This window comes from Paramisgurnus dabryanus, chromosome 6, assembly GCF_030506205.2.
Source record: "Paramisgurnus dabryanus chromosome 6, PD_genome_1.1, whole genome shotgun sequence".
Lineage (NCBI taxonomy): Eukaryota > Metazoa > Chordata > Actinopteri > Cypriniformes > Cobitidae > Paramisgurnus > Paramisgurnus dabryanus.
Window position 1 is genome coordinate 12069215 of NC_133342.1, and position 23136 is coordinate 12092350.

General features: G+C 35.8%; 1 protein-coding gene across 2 annotated transcripts; it reads right to left on the bottom strand.

The window, feature by feature from the left end:
- Window positions 1-428: 428 nt before the first annotated feature.
- crlf1a (cytokine receptor-like factor 1a) lies at window positions 429-22123 on the bottom strand. 2 transcript variants are annotated; one of them, XM_065266936.1, is made up of 8 exons: window positions 21745-22123; window positions 17214-17492; window positions 13694-13823; window positions 12972-13141; window positions 7455-7612; window positions 5927-6095; window positions 4958-5139; window positions 429-1576 (listed from the first exon to the last, which is right to left on the bottom strand). In XM_065266936.1, the coding sequence occupies exons 1-8, from the start codon at window positions 21800-21802 to the stop codon at window positions 1553-1555; spliced, it is 1170 nt and encodes a 389-aa protein (XP_065123008.1). In that variant the 5' UTR covers window positions 21803-22123; the 3' UTR covers window positions 429-1552. The 2 variants fall into 2 exon arrangements, with proteins under 2 accessions (XP_065123008.1, XP_065123016.1); XM_065266944.1 differs by having other exon boundaries at window positions 4954-5139.
- Between the last annotated feature and the right edge of the window lie 1013 nt (window positions 22124-23136).

The following is a 23136-nucleotide window of genomic DNA, read 5'->3' on the forward strand; positions in this document are numbered from 1 at the left end:
TCGTGACCTCATAAAAACACGTTAAATGGGTGAAAAGAATCGTCAATAAAAAAGCACATCAAAATTAGTGCTTGGGTGTGTGAGGGTTAAACTATTTTTACTATTGGACTTGGCAGTTTCGAGTCACAAGACTAAAATCACAAAGCTAAAATGTGGAGGACTTTAAGCCCAATAGCCTAAAGCGTTTTTATTTTCTTTGTGGGTGTCACTCAGGGAAAAGTGTGAAATACTGACCGTGGAAGAGGCCAGAGCAAGAACGCTAATTTAACCAGACAACTGTTCATACACACATTAATCATCATCTCTGTAGAGAATCATGCTTTTGCTCTATCTGGCAAAACACTTTGTTTTGTGCAATTGCGACTTTTGCACATTTTGTACAATTCAGAGATGTGTTTTTCTGCACATAAAAGACCATCTTCATGAGCTTGATATTTAAAGAAAGATTTTATGAACAATATTTAGGGTTTAACAATTCAGTCAATAATAATATAATCTACCTACACATAACTTAAGAGTCAAAACATAACTTTACACTTAAATATGTGGATACAATTCAGTACAAAAATAAAAGCAGTAAAATGTCTCATTACATAAAATTTGTTCAAACAGTTCAATGCTACAAACACGGTTACAGCTCGTTTCAACTGCAACGCATATATAAACACATGAGAGAACATTTGTTGGCCATAACTTTCCTCTCCATTAAATGGCCATTTACTGAGGGCTTTTAAACAGCTTTGTTGTTGTGTATCCTAAATATATTGTCCGTGGGTGCTGCTTAATAACATTTGTTTAACTTAAAAAGAAAAGAAATGGAACAAGTCCCACTCATAGTTCCAAGTTTCGATATTTTCAGTATTGCATGCTAAAACGTGTTTCAGCAACTGTTGATATGGTATGTACAGATTAATGCAATGCAATGTAGACTGTAATTTGGCAATATACGTTCTGTGAGGTATACCTGTGGGATTTTTAACGTAAACTGCTGCAGTATAGTCACACCTGTAACTCACTTGTGCAAGGGACCCTTGATAAAGCTTAAATGGTAAATTACATTCCTATTTTCCAATTTCCGCATTTGACATTTTCCATCTGTCCATAAGGAACGTCTCTTGAACATACAGGTCAGCTAAAGTTAGCAGTTGGGAGAAATTGAAAATGTCACGTGCGCTTCGCGCCGGCTAAGCATGGCATCGTCATCCTCTGTGTAAATGTGCAAATTATGACCTTTAGGTATTCGCTCTCCGACACAAACGGAACCTCGTATCTCCACTAATAACCGAAATAATCCACGTGGGCTCCTTGGCTATTATCAAAGACGTTGAAGTAGTGTGTTTTCCTGTTTTGTGAGGCATTTTAGAAAACTGCACAATTAAAGCTGTGTCCAAAGACCCAAATGCCTGTCATTCTTTTGTTGTTTGTACGTTCCATTTTAAGTCCATCTGTACTTTAACTTTCTCGCACCGAGCCAAGCAGCAGTCTGGAAATTGTGAATTCTTCCTCAGTGTGCTGTTGTTGTTAAAACGTTCTGCCTGCCAGGAGCGACGTGCTATGATTTATCTCCTTGAAGAACCTGAAAGCAGACGGTATGACAGTGATCAGATATGTGCATACAAAAAATGAAACTCTATAGCCATTCCACAACAACCAGAGATCATTGATTTGTCATGGATTACGGTGGGACGAAATTACAGTTCAATTCTTTACATATTTGCGCCATAAATGTTTGGAGTACGTAAAACTTTTTACTTTGTTGTTTTGAACTGTTTTCTTGATAACATTGTGTGGCGGTGGATCATTTTAAATGATGCTGTAACGCTCTTCTGTGATGCTGACAAGCATTTGGGTCACTTTATTTTATAAAACACAGAGACCACAACATGCACAAATACTTGCTTGATGCTGTAGGGCAGGCCCTGTCATTTCCTGACAACACCGAACTGAAAACATATGTACAGTACTGTGCAAGTCTTAGGCCACCACCAGGTTTATTGTTTTAAAGTTAGTTTTATTGAATATCCATATTTAAAGAGGTCAGATTTAAAAGCCGTTAAACACCACCTGTGTCAAAAATGAGATAATTATATTAAGCGAATGCTCTTGGAAGCAAAAGTATTAGATGAATGTATAATATGTGCCATCTCACAGTTTTTCTCAATAAAAAAAAAGAGATTAATACTGTAGAAATATATGAAAAATTAAAAATACTTTAGTTTTAAATCGACTTTTATTCCGGCCTCAGGCCATTCAGAAATACTGCTTTGGCAATATTGGTTAAACACCACGCCGCTTTTTAGCAAAATCCTTCAAGTGCACTGAAGACGAATGTGAACGACCATGGATCACATTTCAAATTTCCTCCCTTGTGAGAACTTGGACCTGAATACAACCCGAATGTGGCAGCTACATGCATCACAGCGCCCCCTAATGTGTGGTTCAATTTCTTAATTTATACCTTTTGGTTTCTGACTTTTTAAATGTTTCTAGTTTGAAGTGGGGGTTTTGCCAGAAATGCTTGCATACACATAGAGGGTATTGCAGCAAACGGCAGTCAAATTTGTTTAATAACATTAAAATGCCTAAAATGGCATTCAGTTACTGACTAATAACCTTTTATTGCCAATAAAGTGAAATGACTGAACCTAAACATAAGAGCCTGGTAAAATGGTAATTTACAAGAAAACTTGTTTTGCATTGGAACTCACATATATTTTTTGGGTCTTTTTATTATAACACACACAGAAAATACAGGAAATATGTACACAAAATGCAAAAAAAAAACATTTGAACAATATCTTTCAGGCTAAAGTCAGTATTCAGTGTGACCTCTTAGTACTAAGCACATCTTAAAGGGATAGTTCACCCAACTTGGTTCTTGGTTCTGATAAACACAAACGAAGATATGTTGAGGAATCTTTTACCCAAACCGTTAATGAGCACCATTCACTCCCATAGTATTAATATTTTCTACTATTAAAGTGAATGGGGCTCATGATTGGTTTGGTTTCAAACATTCCTCAAAATATCTTCCATTGTGGTCATCATAACAAAGACATGTATAGGGGTTTGTAACAACACGAGGGTAAGTAGATATAGGTTAACTATTCCTTTAAACTCCTTGAGTCTTGAACTCATTAGAATTAGAAATTAGGCTTTCGTTTAATTAAGGTTTAAGAGAGCCTGCCTGTCATTGCTCAAGTGTAAGAGGAGCTCACACTAAATACAAAAAAGCAGCTTGTTTCCATTTTTTTATTCTTCATAATTTTTTTTCTCTCTTTTTTTCTGTATTTAGTAGGACTTTTCCTACTAATAAAATTAGGGTTTTTTTCTCCTAGAAGTTTTTAACACCTAGGCAATCAGCTGACATTGGCTTAACTTAGAACTCCCTTTCATTCGTTACATTATTACTTTGCTCGCTAGAAGGGTTTAATTTTAGCCGCTGTACCATCTTACTTTTGTTGTCCCCTGATTTTTCTGGGTTTTCACCTGCTTTAAGCAATCCCTCTAGAAAAACGCGATTATGCGATCGCATGATTCAACGCATAAACAGCCTTAAGTCCGCATATTTATTCGTGGGCCTCATTTTTTAATATACAACACACTTTCGCAGCATTAATTGAAGATTTCTGCAAAATATGCAGGGCTTGCACGATTTCATTTGTAACAAAAATCACATATATCTTAGAAGATTGTTGAAAAATGTTGCATTTACTTCACACAAGCGCAGCCATGTCCCCTGTTGCAATGGGAACGTTATAAAGTGACGCGATTATGTGATGTGAACATCATTGAAAAGCTGCAAACAGTTTTTGCAAGTTCCCGCAAAAACAAAAATTGCATAAATATCCCGCATATTCCATCGCATTTTTTAAGAAAGCGTGTCGCAAGATCAAGGATTTTTGCCCGCAACAATCACAAAAACTCAGCGTTTTTCTGGAAGGACTGTTTTAATAATGTAAAGCTTCTTTGAAACAATTAAACACTAGTGAAGAGTGCTATATAAATAAAATTGAATTGAACTCTACCATTAAAAAACAACAAATCTAATGGTGGCATGGTTGACTTTTGCACAGGTTCTCAAACATTTTTGGCGTGCGGCCCCCCGCGTGTGGTATTTTACATGCCTTCACGGCCCCCCAAATACAATTTATGACAAAAAACAGTTCTAAAACGTAACATTTTATTTAACAAAACATTAAATTATACAAAGTAGTGCTGTTGGCTAGTAGCCTTATATTTTTTTTAGAGTTTAATTACACAGAATTCATGATGAATGTATTATATAAAATGTCATAAAACTGGGGCCCCCCTGGCACCACTGCTGCAGATTAATGGTTTTTCGCCATGCAGGCCCCCTTTTGTATGGTACATCCCTTTGTGCCCCCCCCCAAGGAAAATGTATGACATAAAACATTCTAAAACTTGAAATTTGTATAATTTCATATGTTTTGTTTAATTCAGTGTATTGCTGTTGGTTATTAGCCTTATTTTTCTGAGGTTTAATTACGCAGAATTGTAATTAATGTATTTTATAAAATGTCATAAAACTGGCCCACTGGCACAATCCCACAGCCCCCAGTTTGATGTCTGTGAACGTTCAGAGTGCTAACTAACTGTTGGAGTTCATTCTGCAAGTTTATTTAAGTGGCCTGGTTTTCTACAGTGGAATGAAAAACTACCTGATTTTGCCCCGCATTATTTACTTGTGTGGTTACCAAGCAAAACACCGGAAACTCGCTACAATAACACCAGAAACGCTTTAATTAAATTAACTCTGGCAACTTCAGTAAGTCATTCCGTCCGTGGATTACATTTCTCGATGTTATGATAGCAAATATTCCTATCATAACAAAGTCAAAGAAACTGAAGTTGAGGAAAACCAGACCCTCAAACACTGTGATAAATTGGATTTAGGTTAAAGAGGTAGAGCACATATAAAAAGCTCCTTACCTACCTGGTTGCGGGTTTTGTGAGATTTCTGGAGCCAGACCCGCCACTGGTCGTAAAGTTTGATACTCATACCGCTGCAGCCGTAAGCGTGTTTGCGCACCCAGCCGAAAAACTGCTTCAAGTCTCGCCTCAGGGTGGAGTTCTGTTGCCCCGCCTTCGAGTCGCATGACCCCGTCATCAGCCGCTCTGCAAAACGCGAGACGAAAATCAACACACGCATCCATGCGGAGAAACACGCACCTATCGCATGCTTATCGCACAGATGCGGCCGTTTACACAGCCAGCCAAACACACGTTGGGATAAAAATAAATCCTATTCCATTTTAAATAAACAGCAGGTTTCTGAGTACCAGATGTGGGAAGAGTTAATGTGCAGAAAAGTTAATCTGTTAATCTTCAGAAACAAACCTCTGAAAAAACACATCCAACCCTCCCTTGTGAATCTCTGGCAAGCCGCAAAACGGGGAGATGTATGAGTAAAGTAATGCGTTGCATGTGCTAAGCTGGTGTCTTCTGGATCCAACATTGTCTTGGAAATATGTAAGTGATTATGGAGTGGACTGCACGACACATTCGAAATGTGAAAATATGACGAAGGCAACATCTCAATCCGCCTCTTATGGCTACCATTTAACCAGTCACAGTGTGGCATGCCTCAAGTCTGGATTTGTTTATTTATGTTAATATTGGGCCTTCTGCCATTTTATAACACACACAAAAAAGAGAGGAAATTATGGAGAGAGGGTTTGGCACACTATCAAAGATTTAAATGCGTGTTTTTTGTAAGCGACTCGGGTATGGGTGCCAACCACTTGGCCATGGGTGCAAGAAGGGGTCAAAGTTTGACTTGTCCCTAAAAAGCACCTTGTTCTCCAAGCAACATAAATTCATGCAAATATTTCAATATGCCAATTGATGTTTTGCCATTGCACAAGCTTGCATTGCACTTGTAAACAACAGATATTTCTCTCACCACTGTGTGGTGTCGAGGCTGCCGTCGGGTGACTCCACTCACTCCAAATGCCAGCTTTCCTGGAGCCCAGGATCCCGACGGGATTACAGCGCACCTGCACGAAATACACCGTGCCTGGCCTCAACCCTGCCAGCCTGCAGGAGGTCTGATTCCCGACGTCATCCACCACCTGCGAAGAAAGACGCCCAAAATAATCCGTTAGATCAAACGGATTACCCAGGCACCACACACAGGATCACCCGCCGGCCTTGTTTAATGTTCTCTATATGAAGAAAAAAAGCCATTCACTTTCAAATCCTTAAGCAAGTTCCTACACGTTCACCTACAAAGAGGAAGAACAAAAAAAATCCCCCCTCTACGTGCTCCCGGGGGGATATACCAACATATACCCGAGACACAAAGAAAAATACACACAACCAGGGCCAATAGGTACATGACAGACACACACACAGACAGATAAATAATCAGACTACTTTTGGCCCACTCTACACAGGAAGTGCCTACAATACCCTGAGAGAAAATCTGTTATCTATTACTCCATATCGAGGAATTGGACGGGTAAAGACAACATCGACAGCGACATTAGAGAGCGACACGCCAACACCGTTCTCGTTTCCAAAATGATCCATGTTGAAGCAGAGGTATAGTCGGGATTCACATGAAGGAATGTCAACATGGCTCGGAGAGGGAAAATAGGGCCTGGGCCCCCTGTAATTATTTACAATCCCGCGACCCCTGAATCATTCCTATTTCGAGACTCGCATTTCAAAAGCTACAAACACAGTTAATATGCGTGACCCGTAATCCGAGGACCATTACTATTGGAACGAGATGAGCGGCAGAATGTTAACATCATCAGGTTGCTGTGTAACAGGCATGCTGGGTAATTAATTCCCTTCGTACAGACTATGTAAGCAATCCATGGGTCTACGAGGACGGGCCGGTCGCTAATATGATTCGCTAAATGTGATTAAAAACAATGGTTCATCTGCTATTGATGTGCTTTTCACGGTCCGTGTCATATTTAGACTTTGTCAAACCGTGTGAGGCTGTGTAACTGACAGCACAAAGATTGGTAAGAAAAAAAAAATGATGTAACCAAACTCTGCCCAGCTTCACAAGGAAACCTGCCAACTGATTGGATCCATATGAGTGAAATGGGGACAAGTTTATTTGAAACCCTAAAAGTTTAGCCGGACTTTTCCGTGTCTTAAGAACTGGAAACCATGTGGTGCTCTGCTACAGCTGGGACTGACATATTTCAGGCAAGTAATACAAACACCCAAATTCTACTGAAACATGGCTGTTGTCTTTTGAACCACACTAATTAATCATCGCACCATTAGCTACTTTGGAAATGCTTCAAAATTGAGAAACTGACATCAATGCGGGTTAACATTACAAATAAAATTGCACGTGTTGTGGACTTGGTAATGAATACCGTCATGAGAAAAACGAATCGGTCGCTCGGGCAGAGGGTATGTAGAGGGTACGGTAACAACGGATAATAGGCATGGTAGTACCGTACCTTCCAGTCGCTGCTTTCTTCCAGTCTGTATCTGATCTGGTATTTGGCTTGAAACAGGAAATCTTTCAATGCAGGAGGAGTCCCCCAGCGCACGGTCAGCTGGTCCTCCAGGTCGCCCACTCGGCTCACGGTCACATCTGTCGGTGGGTCTGTCGTCACTGGGAGAGGACATAATAAACATAAGATGTAGATTTGAAATTTGCAATAATCTATACCTCATCTCATTTGTGCATCTCATTACATCTCATGGATGTCTTGTCATATTTGGGTGATTCTCAATTAGGCTTGCTATCAAAATAATAAGCATATAGTTATAAACATATCTTCGTGTACTATTTTGCACATGATTTCAAATGACATCATAAAAAACAATTTTGTTTTCCAAATTTAAGGGGAAAATTTTCATTACCGCAACGTGTCCATGACTGGATTTGGGTTCTTTGAATGGAAATATTTATAATTAAAAAATAAATAAAAAATAAAAAACTTCAGTGCATGTTATACTATAAACATTTACAGTAAAGACACATGTGGTATTTGGTGATTATTGGTAAATGTATAGACAATAATAAGGAATATAAATGTGTCCAAGACCAATTTTCTCATCCTCCGCAACAATTTTCAATTTTCATTGTTTAAGCCCTCAAGGAACTAACATTTTCAAAAAAACAATTGCTGGAAGGGACATAATTGACTGTGACACTCTTTTTTTGTTTAGTACCTAGACAACTTTTTAGTTCTCATTACCGAAACATGAGTTTGTAAATGCATATATTTAATGTAATATCATGTTGCGGTAATGATATTTTTTATAATGATAATCTAAAAAATTTTGATAATTCTATAGGAAATATTTTTTAAATCCTCTAAAAATAATAATTATAGTAAGTTCTTAAGAAAAAATCTTATATGTGCAAAAGAATTGGCTTCAAGGGCTTTTTAAAAATTCTGATGCTGGACACCTTCTTAACCTGGATTTCGTGAGAATCACCCATTTGTGTTTCATTACATGACACGCAAGAACCAGTGAGATTTAATATTATCAACGTGATGCCATATTTGAATCTACAGTGCTGATCTGTATGTTTGAATGAATGTGTGATGTATCGATCGCCAGCCCAAAATATATATCATGCTTCATAAGACTTTAAATTTGGATCACTTTAATAATGGGTGTGTGCATTGTTTTTTGGAGCTTTGCCATGTTAAGTTCCATATAAGAAGATAACATGACTGCATTATTAAATACTTATTAAATTATTAGTTCAACTAAAAGAAAGCTAGTCATATACATTCGAGACGACATGAGGGTGAGTAAATTATAAGATAATTTTTAGAACTGGGTAAACTATTCCTTTCAAGTAAAAATATATAGTGTACAAAATTATAAATGCAAAACTTTAGTTTTTGCCCTTGTTTTTCATAAGATCAACTCAAAGATCTAAGACTTTTTCTACGTACACAAAAGGCCTATTTCTCTCAAATATTGTTCATAAATCTGTCTAAATCTGTGTTAGCGAGCACTTCTCCTTTGTCGAGATAATCCATTCACTTCACAGGTGTGGCATAGCAAGATGCTGATTAGACGGCATGATTATTGCACAGGTGTGCCTTAGGCTGACCACAATAAAAGGCCACTCTAAAATGTGCAGTTTTACTGTATTTGGGGTGGTCCTAAACCATTTGCCTCATGCAGTGCAATATTTTCTTAGCAGACAGTTGATCGGGTTGTTGATTGTGGTCTGTGGAATGTTGGTCCACTCTTCTTCAATGGTTGTGCGAAGTTGCTGGATATTAGCAGGAACTGGATGTCTAATCAGCATCTTGATATGTCACACATGTGAAGTGGATGGATTATCTCTACAAAGGAGATGAGCTTACAACGCAGATTTAGACAGATTTGTGAACAATATTTGAGAGAAATGGGCCTTTTGTGTTTGTTCAGTGTATAAATACCTTAGACAAAAATATTAAAGGTGCCAAAGAATGCATTGAAATAATATGTTAAATTGTTCTTTGATGTTTACATAGAATGTACGTTTTTACATATCCATTTACAATCCTAAAATCCTAGTCCTTTGAATGAAATGGTCTATTTTGCCCTATCTGGAAGGATCATGACTAATAATATTGAGCTTTACTTTTATTGCTCTGCTCTGAGGCTCATGTCAGTAGCTCACACAACTAAACATTTTAACAACTTTGTACTTAATTTAATGTGTAATTTAATGTTGGTGCGTACATCTTGACTGTGACATCATGTTGAGAATAGCCTGGTTTTCCAGCGGTCTTTTGCATGCACAAGGTTTACATAAAAATTAAGTAACATACGCATTTGAGGCTCACAATATGTCATTACCATTTACAGAGCTCTTATTATTCATCTATGTCTAGGTAAATACAGTTTTATATTCTATGGCACCTTTAAAGCTTCATGAATTTATTTAGTAAGGGATAATTTATAGGCAGCCGGTTGTTATTGCAGTAATAAGCACAGACAGTGTTTTCAGGTCTGATCTTGTATCACACTGAAGGGGCTTATTTCACGATAACAACCGACTGTCTGTACTTTATCCCGGTTATTACATGGCTATTTACCTTATAAGTAAGGTAAGAAACATTAAATATTGATTTTAATCTGATCAGTATTAACAAGTTAATTCTTAATTTTATATAAAATCCGTGTTATTCTTTCATCTTTTATCCCTTTTTCCCAAAACGCGATAAACTCGTCATCCTTCTCTGCAGAATGCAATAAATCCGCTTAAATAAATCACAGTGCATGCATTGTAAACAACAATGACGGCGCGTTGAATACACATTGCAAAAAAATATTTTCAAGAAAAAAGTTCTTAGTATTTTTCTCGTTTTCAGTAAAAATTTCAAAAAATTCTTAATATAAAGATGCTTTTCCTTGATGAGCAAAACGACACAAGAACATAAGTCTAGTTTTTAGACCAAAAATATCAAATTTAAGTGATTTTGTGCATAAAACAAGCAAAATATCTGCCAATGGAGTAAGCAAAAAAATCTTTAAAAAATTTTCTTAAACACTAAATTCATGAAAAATTCAAGAAAATTTTGCTTACCCCATTGGCAGATTTTTTCCCTGTTTTATGCACAAAATCATTTAAATTTGATATTTTTGGTCTAAAAACTAGACTTATTTTCTTCAATCGTTTTGCTCATCAAGAAAAAGGCTCTTAATTTAAGAATTTTTAGATATTTTTACTGAAACAAGACAAAAATACTAATTTTTTTTTAAATCATTTTTTGCAGTGCATACAGAATCCTACACTGAAAAAAAATGATTTTCAAGTAAAAAAATTCTTAGTATTTTTGTCTTGTTTTCAGTAAAGATATCTAAAAATTCTTAAATTAAGATGCTTTTCTTTATGAGCAAAATGACCTAAGAAAACAAGTCTAGTTTTTAGACTAAACATATCAAATTTAAGTCATTTTCTGCATAAAACAAGCAAAAAAAAATCAGCCATGATTTTTCTTGAATTTAGTGTTTAAGAAAAATATTCAAGATTTTTTTGATTGTTTTATGCACAAAATCACTTAAATTTTATATTTTTGGTCTAAAAACTAGACTTATTTTCTTGCGTTGTTTTGCTTATCAAGAAAAAGCATCTTAATTTAAGAATTTTCATCTTAAAAGCATCTTAATTCGATTTTTTTTACTGAAAACAATACTTTTTTTCTTAAAAATAATTTTTTGCAGTGTAGTTTTCCTCATCTACTTTGTACTTCATGATCAAAAAACAAACAAAAACAAAAAAAATACTTTAAATGGTATTGATAAACCTGTGGTGGTTTTCTGTGGAGAGGAAGAAACGTAAGCCATCAAAATCGAATAATTTACGCGAGAGGCACTCAGGCGAAGGAAAAATGCCGGCTGTTGTTTGTTCTCACACGCAGCATCAAGCTTCTATCATGATAACACATTGACCCCAGGGGATCTTATGAAAAACTTTCCATTATTTAACGCGAAGTCAACGAAAATTGTGCAGGACCAAAACATTTTACAGCTAATCGCTGTCAAGAATATTCAGCGATGACATCCCAAGGATGACAGGAGCAATAACAGTGTTATAAATATGACAAAGGAAGTGTTTTGATTAATGACATTAATGTTTATATTTTTAATCAGTGTAAACCACTAATCAACTAAATGAATATAACATGGCAAAGATGAATTCACATTTATATATTGATTCAATAGATTTATAGCATTTTGCGGAAAAAATAATCAGTTTTTATAATAAATCTTTGAAAATCAGATTATGGATTTGAATTTGTAATGTTATTATAACCTAAAGATGCTATGTGAAAGTTTGTAACAGAAAATAGTGGTTTTCATCTCGTCACTTTCTTGGTATAGAAAACACATTTTATTATTATTATTATAAGCCGTGTAATAAGGCGAGATAATGCCGACTTTATGTTTAACCGATCTGCTGAAAGTCATGTAAATGAGCACTAGACGTAGCAGAATTATAGCACCTTGTCTTTAATAGGATACAGTCCATAGCCGACTACACATTGGTTGGAAGTGACTTCCAATTGGTCTGACACTTGTTACCTGACCAGGTAACAGAACAGTAAAACACCTAAAATACTGTAATTATAATTTTGCATTTAAGTGGGGAAAGGGTCATGGGGTGGTTCGCTCCCACTTATAATGGTTACCACACTGTTGGATTTTCTCCACAGAAGAACAGATCCAGAAGCACTTGGATCTCAAAACTGTTGTTTAATTAACTAGTAACATAGATGAACATTGTCTCTGTTGCTAAGGAGGGGTAGGCCTTAGGTGTGGTGGCTGTCTCATAACTATGGCATGTTTTAAGCAGCACCCACCTTCCTCTCACTGCACTTTCCATTCAACTGCCCTGCCTCCCCCTTCAGGTGCAGTAGCCCTGATTTATACACATACGGATGCAAAAGTTCATAATCTTTCCTAAATTGATTTTTAAAGAAAGGGGTCTTTACTGTAAGTCAAGTCCATTTTAATTGAATTTTTACAAAAAAACCTTTCTAATGTCTTGCCAACACAAAACGCCCCCTGACTTAATAAAATATAACAATACTAATTCCATTTTTATGAACATGATAAACGTGTCCCTGTAAAGAGATTATGTATAAGTTGGCCTCTACTCAAAGATAAGATAAGATCTTAAGGATTCAAAAAAACAAAAAAAACACAGACTTCACCCTTTTAGTCACATTATTAAATGGTAGCCCCGGGCTGGTCACGGTTAAAGGATTAGCGAAACCATAAAATGTAAAATTCCACTAAAAGCGGGGGCTGTAAGGTTTCTCAGGTATGCGTGAGTAGGTGGGCCGATACGTTACGAGGCGCAGAGATATTGATGACGCTATGACGGGCCGATGCAATTCGTCACACCTCCACCCACATTAACAAGGAGTGCCGCTCTCGGGTTGCACACTGGCCATGAGGAGAACACCTGGCGCTTGCGCCACAAAAGGGGTCGAAGGTCACGCACTCACCCACGTCTAGGATATCCAGGTAGATGACGTCAGAGATGGCCGTTCCGAGTTGATTGGAGGCCTCCACCCAAATCTCATAAGGCGTGAAGAGGGCGAGGTCGCGGGGGATGTAGCACTTGTACGGATCTCCTATGCTGTAGTCGTCGCACTCTTTTTCTCGCCCGTACCACCTGGACGGGCAAATGTGAGATGAGGGAATATTTACCAATTGCGGAAATAACACAGTCATATCGATATTTATACATTCTGCTGAAATCTATAGCTTCCAATATTTCATATGATTTTCTATATGAACAGTGTTAAAGAATCATTTAAGTCTCAGTTGTGGGAATTTTTCCCTCATTATGGCTTCTGGAATAGGAATGAGGATATGGAAGCTGCTGTCTGCGTTCCATCTGCTCACTGGGCATGAAAGCTAGTGATGAATTAATTATTGCATTGTCTGGGAAAAATAACACAACTAAAGTAACGCAAAACTACTGTTGTTTGGCCACAGTAGTACTAGTAGCTAACAATCTTAATAATTTAAAGGATTTTCCTCCAGACAACAAACGTGTTTGGAGTCTGTCCATCAGAGAGGATTAGTACAGATTTGATTTGAGACATCCACGAACACTGTCCTACAGTGAACGGGCATGTACAAACTCGAAACATACAAACATGATAAGGCGTGAATCTGGAAAGAGGCATCGACATGAAACAGACTGACCCGTGCCACTGACCTGAGCTTATATTTGAGCGTGTATTTCGTCTTGATGAAAGTTTCCCCCTGGCCCCCGGGAGACCACTTACAGGTGAGGTCTTTAGTGTTCCTGGACCAGCAGGTAAGGTTCACGGGTTTCTCAGGAGGCACTAAAAGAAGAAAGCAGACGAAGAGCTTTTGTTTACCTGTCAAATTAAGTTAGCGGAAAATAACTCATTACAAAGAATGACAGTTTGCTAAGCACTTTAAAGGGATAGTTCACCCAAAAATGAAAATGCTCTTATCATTTACTCACTCTCACCTGTATGAGTTTCTTTATTCTGTTGATACAAATATGGTTCAGTACCCATTGACTTCCATAGTATTTGTTTTTCCAACTATGTTAGGTCCATCACCATCACCTGTGTTACCATCAAATATTTCAAAATTTCATCTTTGTGTTCAATAAAAAAAGAAACTCATACAGGTTTAAATAACATGAGGGTGAGTAAATGATGACAGAATTGTCATTTTTGGGTGAACTACCCCTTTAGATAACAGAGAAAAAAGGCAAAAAATGTAAGTGTGTCTAATATGAATGACTTCACTTTTTAATGATTAATAATAAATAGTTTCAGCTGTCATCGCCATTTAAGTTAAGGAACGAGGCCAAGATTCTAGTGTGGTTTCCCAGAAGGGGTTATCCTAGTCCCAGACTAAAATGCATGTTTGAGCTGCCTTTTTGAAAACACCCTGTACTGACATCTCTTTACACACTGCAAAAAAATTATTTTCAAGAAAAAAAGTCTTAGTGTTTTTGTCTTGTTTTCAGTAAAATATCTAAAAATTCTTAAATTAAGATGTATTTTTTATGAGCAAAACGAACCTAGAAAATAAGTCTAGATTTTATTCCAAAAATATCAAATTTAAGTGATTTTATGCATAAAACAAGCAAAAAAAATCTGCCAATGGGGTAAGCAAAAAAATTGTGAAAATATTTCTTAAACACTAAATTCACAAAAATTTCAATAAAAAAAATGCTTACCCCATTGGCAGATTTTTTTTGCTTGTTTTATGCACAAAATCACTTAAATTTGATATTTTTGGTCTAAAAACTAGACTTAGTCGTTTTGCTCATCAAGAAAAAACATCTTAATTTAAGAATTTTTAGATATTTTTACTGAAAACAAGACAAAAATACTAAGAACATTTTTTCTTGAAAATAATTTTTTGCAGTGCATATATCCTCCTGCAAAAAAAAATGACTTTCTTACTTAGTATTTTTGTCTTATTTAAAGTAAAAATATTAAAAATTCATAAATCAAAATGTATTTTCGTGATGAGCAAAATGACATAAGAAAACAAGTCTAGGTTTTACACCAAAAATATAAAATTTAAATGAATTTTGTTTAAAATAAGTAAAAATATCTGCCAACGGGGTGAGAAAATTTTGCTTAAATTTAGTGTTTAGGAAAAAAGAAAACTTATTTTCTCACCCCATAGGCAGATATTTTTGCTTGTTTTAAGCACAAATTTACTTAAATTGTCTATTTTTTTTTTAATCTAAAAACTAGACGTTTTTTGTTAGGTCAATTTGCTCAACAAGAAAATACATCTTAATTTAAGAATTTTTAGAATTTGTACCTGAAAACAAGACAAGCGTACTAAGTAAGAAAGTCATTTTTTGCAGTGCAGTACCATTGTTCACTGCAAAAAATAACTTTCTTACTTAGTATTTTTGTCTTGTTTTCAGTAATAATATCAAAATAAATTAAGATGTATTTTCTTGATGAGCAAAATGACCTAGGAAAATAGGTCTAGTTTTTTAAAAAAAAAGTAAACTTTAAGTAAGTTAGTGCTTAAAACAATCAAAAAAAAATTCTTAAAATAAGTTAACTTTTTTCATAAAAAAGTAAACTTTTTTCAAGAAAATGTTTCTTATTCCATTGGCAGATTTGTTTTGCTTGTTTTAAGCACAAATTTGCTTAAATTTTATATTTTCGGTCTAAAAACTAGACTTATTTTCCTAGGTCAATTTGCTCATCAAGAAAATACATCTTTATTTAAGAATTTTTAGATATTTTTACTGAAAACAAGACAAAAATACTAAGTAAGAAAGTCATGTTTTGCAGTGTTTTGTCTCAAAATGCCCACCAGTATTGTTTCTGTAATGTTTGTTTGTAAAAACTATAAATGTCCTAATATAACTAATGCCTAGTCCTGGATTAATTTGCTGCACCCTGTCCGTGAAACTCCCCCTATATGAACTAAACCTTACAGAGACCCGGCGAGTCCCCTTTGAGTCAACACAGTGTTGATCTCTTTTCCAAATGACCAGACACTCACTTCCTTTACTCTCTCATTCTTCACTTTTTTCCTTTGCATGTGTCTGTGTTTGTCATTTTCCATACCGTCACATGTAACCTGGTGTATGCGTCAGATGAAAAAAGTGCCTATGAAGGACCACACAGATGCTAAATGCGTTACATCGTTAACAGGCCGATACCTTAAGGGGTTTTATGCAACACTGAGTTCACTGGTGAACAAAGCACATGTGGCCCAGTGGCAGGGGTTGAATCGTAAAAGCTGTCTGATACCTCTACTTCCCTATGGCTTATAAACTTCCATCCAACAAATCCATCCATTTAAATCCATTTGAATTGGTCTGCACCAAATAACAAGGATGAATTACGGCCTTACGAGACCCTCGGCCAAATGTAATTGCCAAATGCAATGTACGCATTACGTTACAAATAGGTGAAATTAAATTGCAATTATGAGAACGATATCAAGGTATATATATAAATAAGCAAATGTTAGAAAACCCAGCTACTGTACCCATTTATTGATTTTACATAAACTCATCCTACATAATGAAAAAATATAACCTATCTTTGATATTGACTTAGTAAAGCCACATCAAATATTAAAGTCATTAAGGAAGCCAACTTCCTGACAACTTTGATGATCCTAATCTCATAATTAGATCATGAGAATTTATCATAGATTTTACCGACAGGGTCAAATACGGGTTAAGAATATACAGTTATAGCCATGAATAAGAGACTCTGGGTACATATACCATCTCATTTCTTCATTTCTTTCATTGCGGTAGTAATCACATTTAAAGGAACAGTATGTAAGAAAGTAATATCAATTAATTATAAAATGGCCCTGATATGTCACTAGACGTTAAGAAATCATTTTCATTTCTAATAATTATATCTCCGACAACAGTGGTCCGGCCAGGATATTGTCATTTAAAAAGTTGAGTTGCAGCCCTCAACTGATGTTTATGTTGTCATTTTGTGTATTGGCCACCAGTTGTGTGATTGCAGTACCAGTTTTGGCCACAAGTTTTTTGATTGCAGCACCAGTTTTGGCCACAATCCTACATACTGTTCCTTTAAAATCTTTCCCTAACCTCTATCAATTACATCTGCAGTTTCTTGCTTTATCTCAGCTGGAGGCCCCTGGTAGCCAAAGGCCCCACAGCACCGGCCTTGCCAATTAAACACACGCTCGGTAGTAAATACAAACAATATGGTATACACACTCACTGCCAACATAGATACAGGAGCCGGCCAGAACGTGACCCCCATTGTTATGGCACACGAGGTTGTCTCCAGAGCGCTGGCGAGACCCCGAGAGCCGTGGCAGCGTTACACTGATCACGGTGGGGCTCAAGATGCTGTAAGTGCTGCTGGGAAGACGCTTCCCATTCAGAGTCCAGTACAGCGAGCCAGCATGCAGGCCATGATCTGGATTCACTGAGCATGTCGCTGTCAGGCTAGAGCCAATGGGAAGGGCAGGGTCTTGAGGGTAGATGGTAGCCAGCTCTGAAGGAGGTAATAGACAGTGTGTTAGTGCTGGAGAATGAGCTTGTTTATTATTAAAGTGTTTGGTTATGGTTAAGTTCTCTTTATGTGACATTTACAGTGATCTGTGCCCATCTCTGACAGACTAGACTCATGACTAACACATCGTAAAAGTTTATAGTGACACTGTAAATCAGACAGGGGTTTACAAACTTTTTCATGGTACTAGGACCCCCATATATGATGAACCTTTAGAACCTTTCCTAAAATACATACACTACCGGTCAAAAGTTTTGAAACACGTCATTATTATTTATTTATTTATTTATTACAGAGTAATAATAAGTTCATCCAAACTATTGCATAACACGTGTAATTATGTTGTGACTAAAAGAATCCAAAATAAATCATTTTTTTCATGCAGTCACCCTTTGCCTAGACATTTGCAAAACCGTACTTGTGTCTTTTTTTCAAGAAGCTTCTTGAGGTTTTACCTAATGAATTTTAAAGAATATTAAAGGAGTTCACATTTAATCTGGGCTATTACTGGCTCCTTTCTTAATGTTCAGTATAAGTAATCTATTATTTTTTTATGTAAATAAAATGTTTGTTTTCTAATAACCGAAATAAATCTGTTTGGCACAGGAATATTTTTGTCTACAAAAGTAATTTTGGTAAAACTTTACAATAAGGTTCATTAGTTAACATAAGTTAACTACATTAGTTAACATGAACTAATTATGAACTGCACTTATACAACATGCTAATTTCAACAATTACTAATACTTTATTAAAATCTTGTTGACATTAGATAATGCATTCACTGTGAGCTAAGATAATGCATTCACTGTGAGCTTACATGAACAAACAATTAAAAGCTTTCTTTCTATTAACTAACATTAACAAAGATTAATAAATACTGTAACAAATGTATTGCTCATGGTTTGTTCATGTTAGTTAATATTAATACATTAACTAATGTTAACTAATGAACCTTATTGTAAAGTGTTACCATAATCTTTAAGCATTTAACCATTCACCTTTAGATTAAATAATTGTGTTAACCATTGTTAACATTTTAGTTAAGTGTTAACTGTGTTAGATTAATAGTAATGGTTTTATCATAAAGACAGCAAAACATTAATGTAAATACCAAACTTAAATAATTGGCTACACATAGACTTTTTACCATTTTTGCTTTGTCTCTTTTTTAAATGTTTCTACGGACCCCTTGGAACCTTCTGGGGGACCCCTGGGGGTCCCTGGACCCCAATTTGAAAACTCCCGAATCAAAGCAACGTGCACTGACAAATTCTTGAGTGGATTTTAAATGCAACTTCCACAAAAAAAAATTTCATTGTATTAAATTTATATGCAAAAAGTGTTGGTTTAACCTCCTGAGACCTGTGGGCAGTTGCATAAACATAGCCCTGACTGACTAAGTAACTAGCAATTAGTCAGGGCTAACAGTCTTATTATTTGTATGTAAATTAAACCAATCTACCTTTCTATGTGACATACTTAAAACAGGCATGATCAGTCTTGAAGAAAAAAATTCATGTCAATTCAAATTTTTTGGTGTTTGCATGCTAATACTTAATTCTGAGTAACTGGAACCTGTTGTACACAAATATGGACAATTAAACTGCTTTATGTTCAAAGAAAAATATTTGGTTATTACATTTATTGGTTCTTCCAAACCCCAAATAGCTGGAAGAAATCTGAAATGCAAGCCAAACCAAAGCTCTGGTCTAAGAAGGTTAAGTTAATGACAAAAATACCTCATTCACAACCAAACTGTCCTAATCATGTTAAACTACTAGACTTACACATTCGTCACTCATATAAATAACCACCGTGTTTTTGTCATGATGTTGTATTGCCTGAAGTACCAAATGAGTCAGAACCCACCAGTTTCACTAGAAAACATGCACATGACACATGTGAAAGTAAGATGTCACAAAAGAGATGACAGTTCATATGGACACAGTTTCTAGTAACTATAAATGGATACAAGTTAATATTTCTCAAAGCTGCTCAAACTTAAACACTAAAAGATCCCAGACAGCGAGAATAATCCCAACACAATCGATTGTAATTGTTTAAACCCCGTTGGAGATCTTTATAATATGACACTGTAGAATTCATCAGAAAATCTGTCCATCCAGTGCAGTTTGGTAATTGGATAAGTGAAGAGGGAACTGCTGTGTGATTACGCCAAATTACAACAAGATGCTTGGATTGACTAACATTAAAGAGTCAGACTTTAAAAGTTAGACTCTCCACGTAAGAACAGACAGATACAGTTAAATCGGCTCTTTAATCTCAGATCACTAATGAAACGGGATGAAGGTGGGCCATTGTGTTGCTTTTGAATAATCATGGCAAAACTGCTTCAATGAAGTGGATTGAGAGAAAAAAAATCTGACTGTAAACATTTTACTTCAAGGAGTTTAATGACAGTAGCAATTACAAGTATTTATCGCAGGTGTCTGAATAGGAAATGAGCTGTAAAGGATTTGTTTTCAAAAGGTCTCATGAGGTAATACCAGAGTCATGTAATCAGGGGTGCAACTGCGTAGGAAACCAAGCAAAATTAAGATGCTAATAGGGTTTTTTAAAGCGATGCCATGGAAGAACCATTTTTGAAAACCCCAACAAAGTCCTATTCAGTCAAAAAAAAAAAACATTTCTTGTTACTTTAACTTAACAAATTAAGTTAAACAATTTCAACTTGTTTTTCTCAGTTATGTCAACTTATCACAAGTCAAAATTTTAAAAAGTAGGTTGAATGAACATGCATAATTAAGTTCTTCATGCTTTTATAAGTTTTTTTCCGGTCTACTTACTGTTTTATTGTCTATAGATATTTTTTCCACTAAAAGGAACTTTTAATTTCCTGAGACAAAGCACCTTTTGGAAAGTTCATTTTTAAGACTGTATACATGGGTGCAAATGATTGAACCAGGGGATGTCCCTTTGGAAATTCCTGCCCATGTTGTCATGCCACAATGATGTTTCAAAAGGTTACTCCTGTCTATTTTAACTCTGTTTATATTTTACAGAGGCCCGGAAAAAGTCATCCTGATGCTTTTGTGTTTAATGTTAACTGTAAAGTACTTAAACAAACGCACACCTTTTTTGAGGTGCAAAGTTAAAGGATCATGTTGAATAAAGAGAGAGCCCAACTGCACACTCACTTAGGCATAATTTATTACCAACCTTTTTGGCGAGATAAATCGCCTTTGTCAAGGTATTATTTACATCAAGTGAAACTGTATAACAAAGCCGAGATCATCATCGACTGCAATGCATTTTAACGCATTTGCACTTCTCGTAATCCCCTGCCTGGCACTCAGGGTGTGAATGAGGCAATACTTAATTAAATGTAATTAGTCTCCCACTAACACCTGGGAATGTCACGTAAGGGGAATGCGATAAATAATGGCACTGTAAATTTCTTTTACAATAACTATTAATAATTTTGCCTCTTGTTATTTGCATCACAATCATGCTCTTTGATCCTGTTACAGTGTCCTCTGCAGTTCATTAAAAACGAATTAAACCTCAAAACCACCTATATTTCACCAAGCCCAAAACATCACCTCATATCAACACTAATACTAATCTGAGATTAACTTTCTTCCACACACATGTGCATTATAAAAACAAGCTCTAGTAACATGATGTAAGAGCCTTTTGAGGTTAAACCCTCCACGTGTTAAATGAATTATGTTCTGACCTGTTGAAATTGTAACCCCTTTATAATGCAACATTTGGTCCAATTTGTTGCAATTTAAAACAGCAGTGTGATATAAATAAAAACTTGTAGAACTGTTATCAGTTAAACATTACATTTCCCATGGTTTTACTGTAGTAATCATAGTTTTACTATGGGAATTGTGGCAAAACCATAGTAACAACAGATTTATATGCTCTCATTAAAGTACCATGAAATGTGTATGGTAACAGAAATGGCAATCCGCCCAAAACCACTTAAACTATAATAAAACCATGGTTAATTTTCATGTTTTTTAAATAGTTTTGTATGTATACATATACATTACATCCACATAAATACATTTGCATAGGTTATGCAACTACATTTCTCCTTTTAGAGGATAATCTATTTTGCTTAATGTATTTAACTTTCTTGCAAAACATAAATAATAAATTGTTAATGTTACATTTACTTATGTCAAGGCAACGTTGGACACCCATTTGATAAATACAGGATGTGAAAACACATGTAAGAGGGTTTATATATACTCACGGGTGGCAGACGACAACACGCCGGCAGCACATAGGAGCAAAAACAACAACCAGATCATCTTACAAAAACTTCTCGCCTTCGTTATTTAAACACAAGTGTGTCTTATTGGTCTATGCAGGAATATTTTATCCACGCATGCAACTAAGTTGAGAGCATTCACGCCGAGTCCAGCTTCAATGCGCCCGATCTGTTGATCCCAGAGCCCGTAAGTTAAACGCTAAAGTCTCACAGACGTTACGGAGCGATACACTTTACAAATTATCCGCCAAATGTTCTGTTAATGCGCTGTTGCACTCGTCCTCTTCATTTACTTTTGGCATCGTATACGGTCGGTGCTGTTTCCCAGTGCTAGGAAACATCCAAGTTTATACTTCGCAGACTCCGCCCATGTCTTCCCACACAGTCGTTAGGCGTGTTCGACTTCACGCGGCTCTGCGCAGGTAGATAGGCACATGATATCAAAGTATCGCGACAACGAATCGAAAGTATTTGCTCTCGCGATACTTCAATGTCAAAGGCTTAATTGTTTGCGCAGAGCCCCGTGAAAACTAACACGCCTATTTTTTGCCTGTTTCGTTCCCTCTCTGTGTTCTTGGGCGACCAAGACCTCTTAAAAATCCGCCAAACTTTAACCTGCCTGTCGGTCGATTAACTAGAGATACTAGTTCAACTTAAAACCTCGCGTTTAAGGTATTAGTGCAATCATTATTTAGGGGTAATACAATGGGATGCGTGCAGCTGCAGGTAATACCCACTGCAGGTAATAGGCCTACCCATGATCCTTTGAAGTTGCGCTCATTCTGCATGACATCTATGTGTCATCTGCCATTTGGAACTGGAAGGGGTAATAATTTGAATTTAACCTATGCCCTATTTGTTCTAGACCTTGCATGTTTGTGAGGTAGTAAATCTAACAAGATTATATTAACAATTTGGTAATTGGTTTCATGAGATAAGTGCGCAATACAAATATATAATTAGAACTATATTTAAATAATAGAGTATTAAGGAATAACAACAAGACAATGATTTAAAAGTAAAATGTTATATTGCATTAATCTTTGGGTGATTGTTTTGATATAAAACATTGTTAGGTAATAATACAATACATATATAATTATACAGGATTTAGGGTCTGTTTTGATATTATATGTGTGTAATACAAATATATAATTAAAACTATATAAATAATATAGAATAAAAAATAACAGGACAATTAGAATAAAAAAGTATAAATCTTTAAACAACTATTTTAATGTTAAACATTGTACAATGAAGAAAATTTATTAGATAGTATATAGAATTTAGCACTGGTTTGGTTTAATATGTGTGCAACACAAATATGTCAGAAATATATATGTAAATAATCTAGAATTGAAGAAGTATAACAAG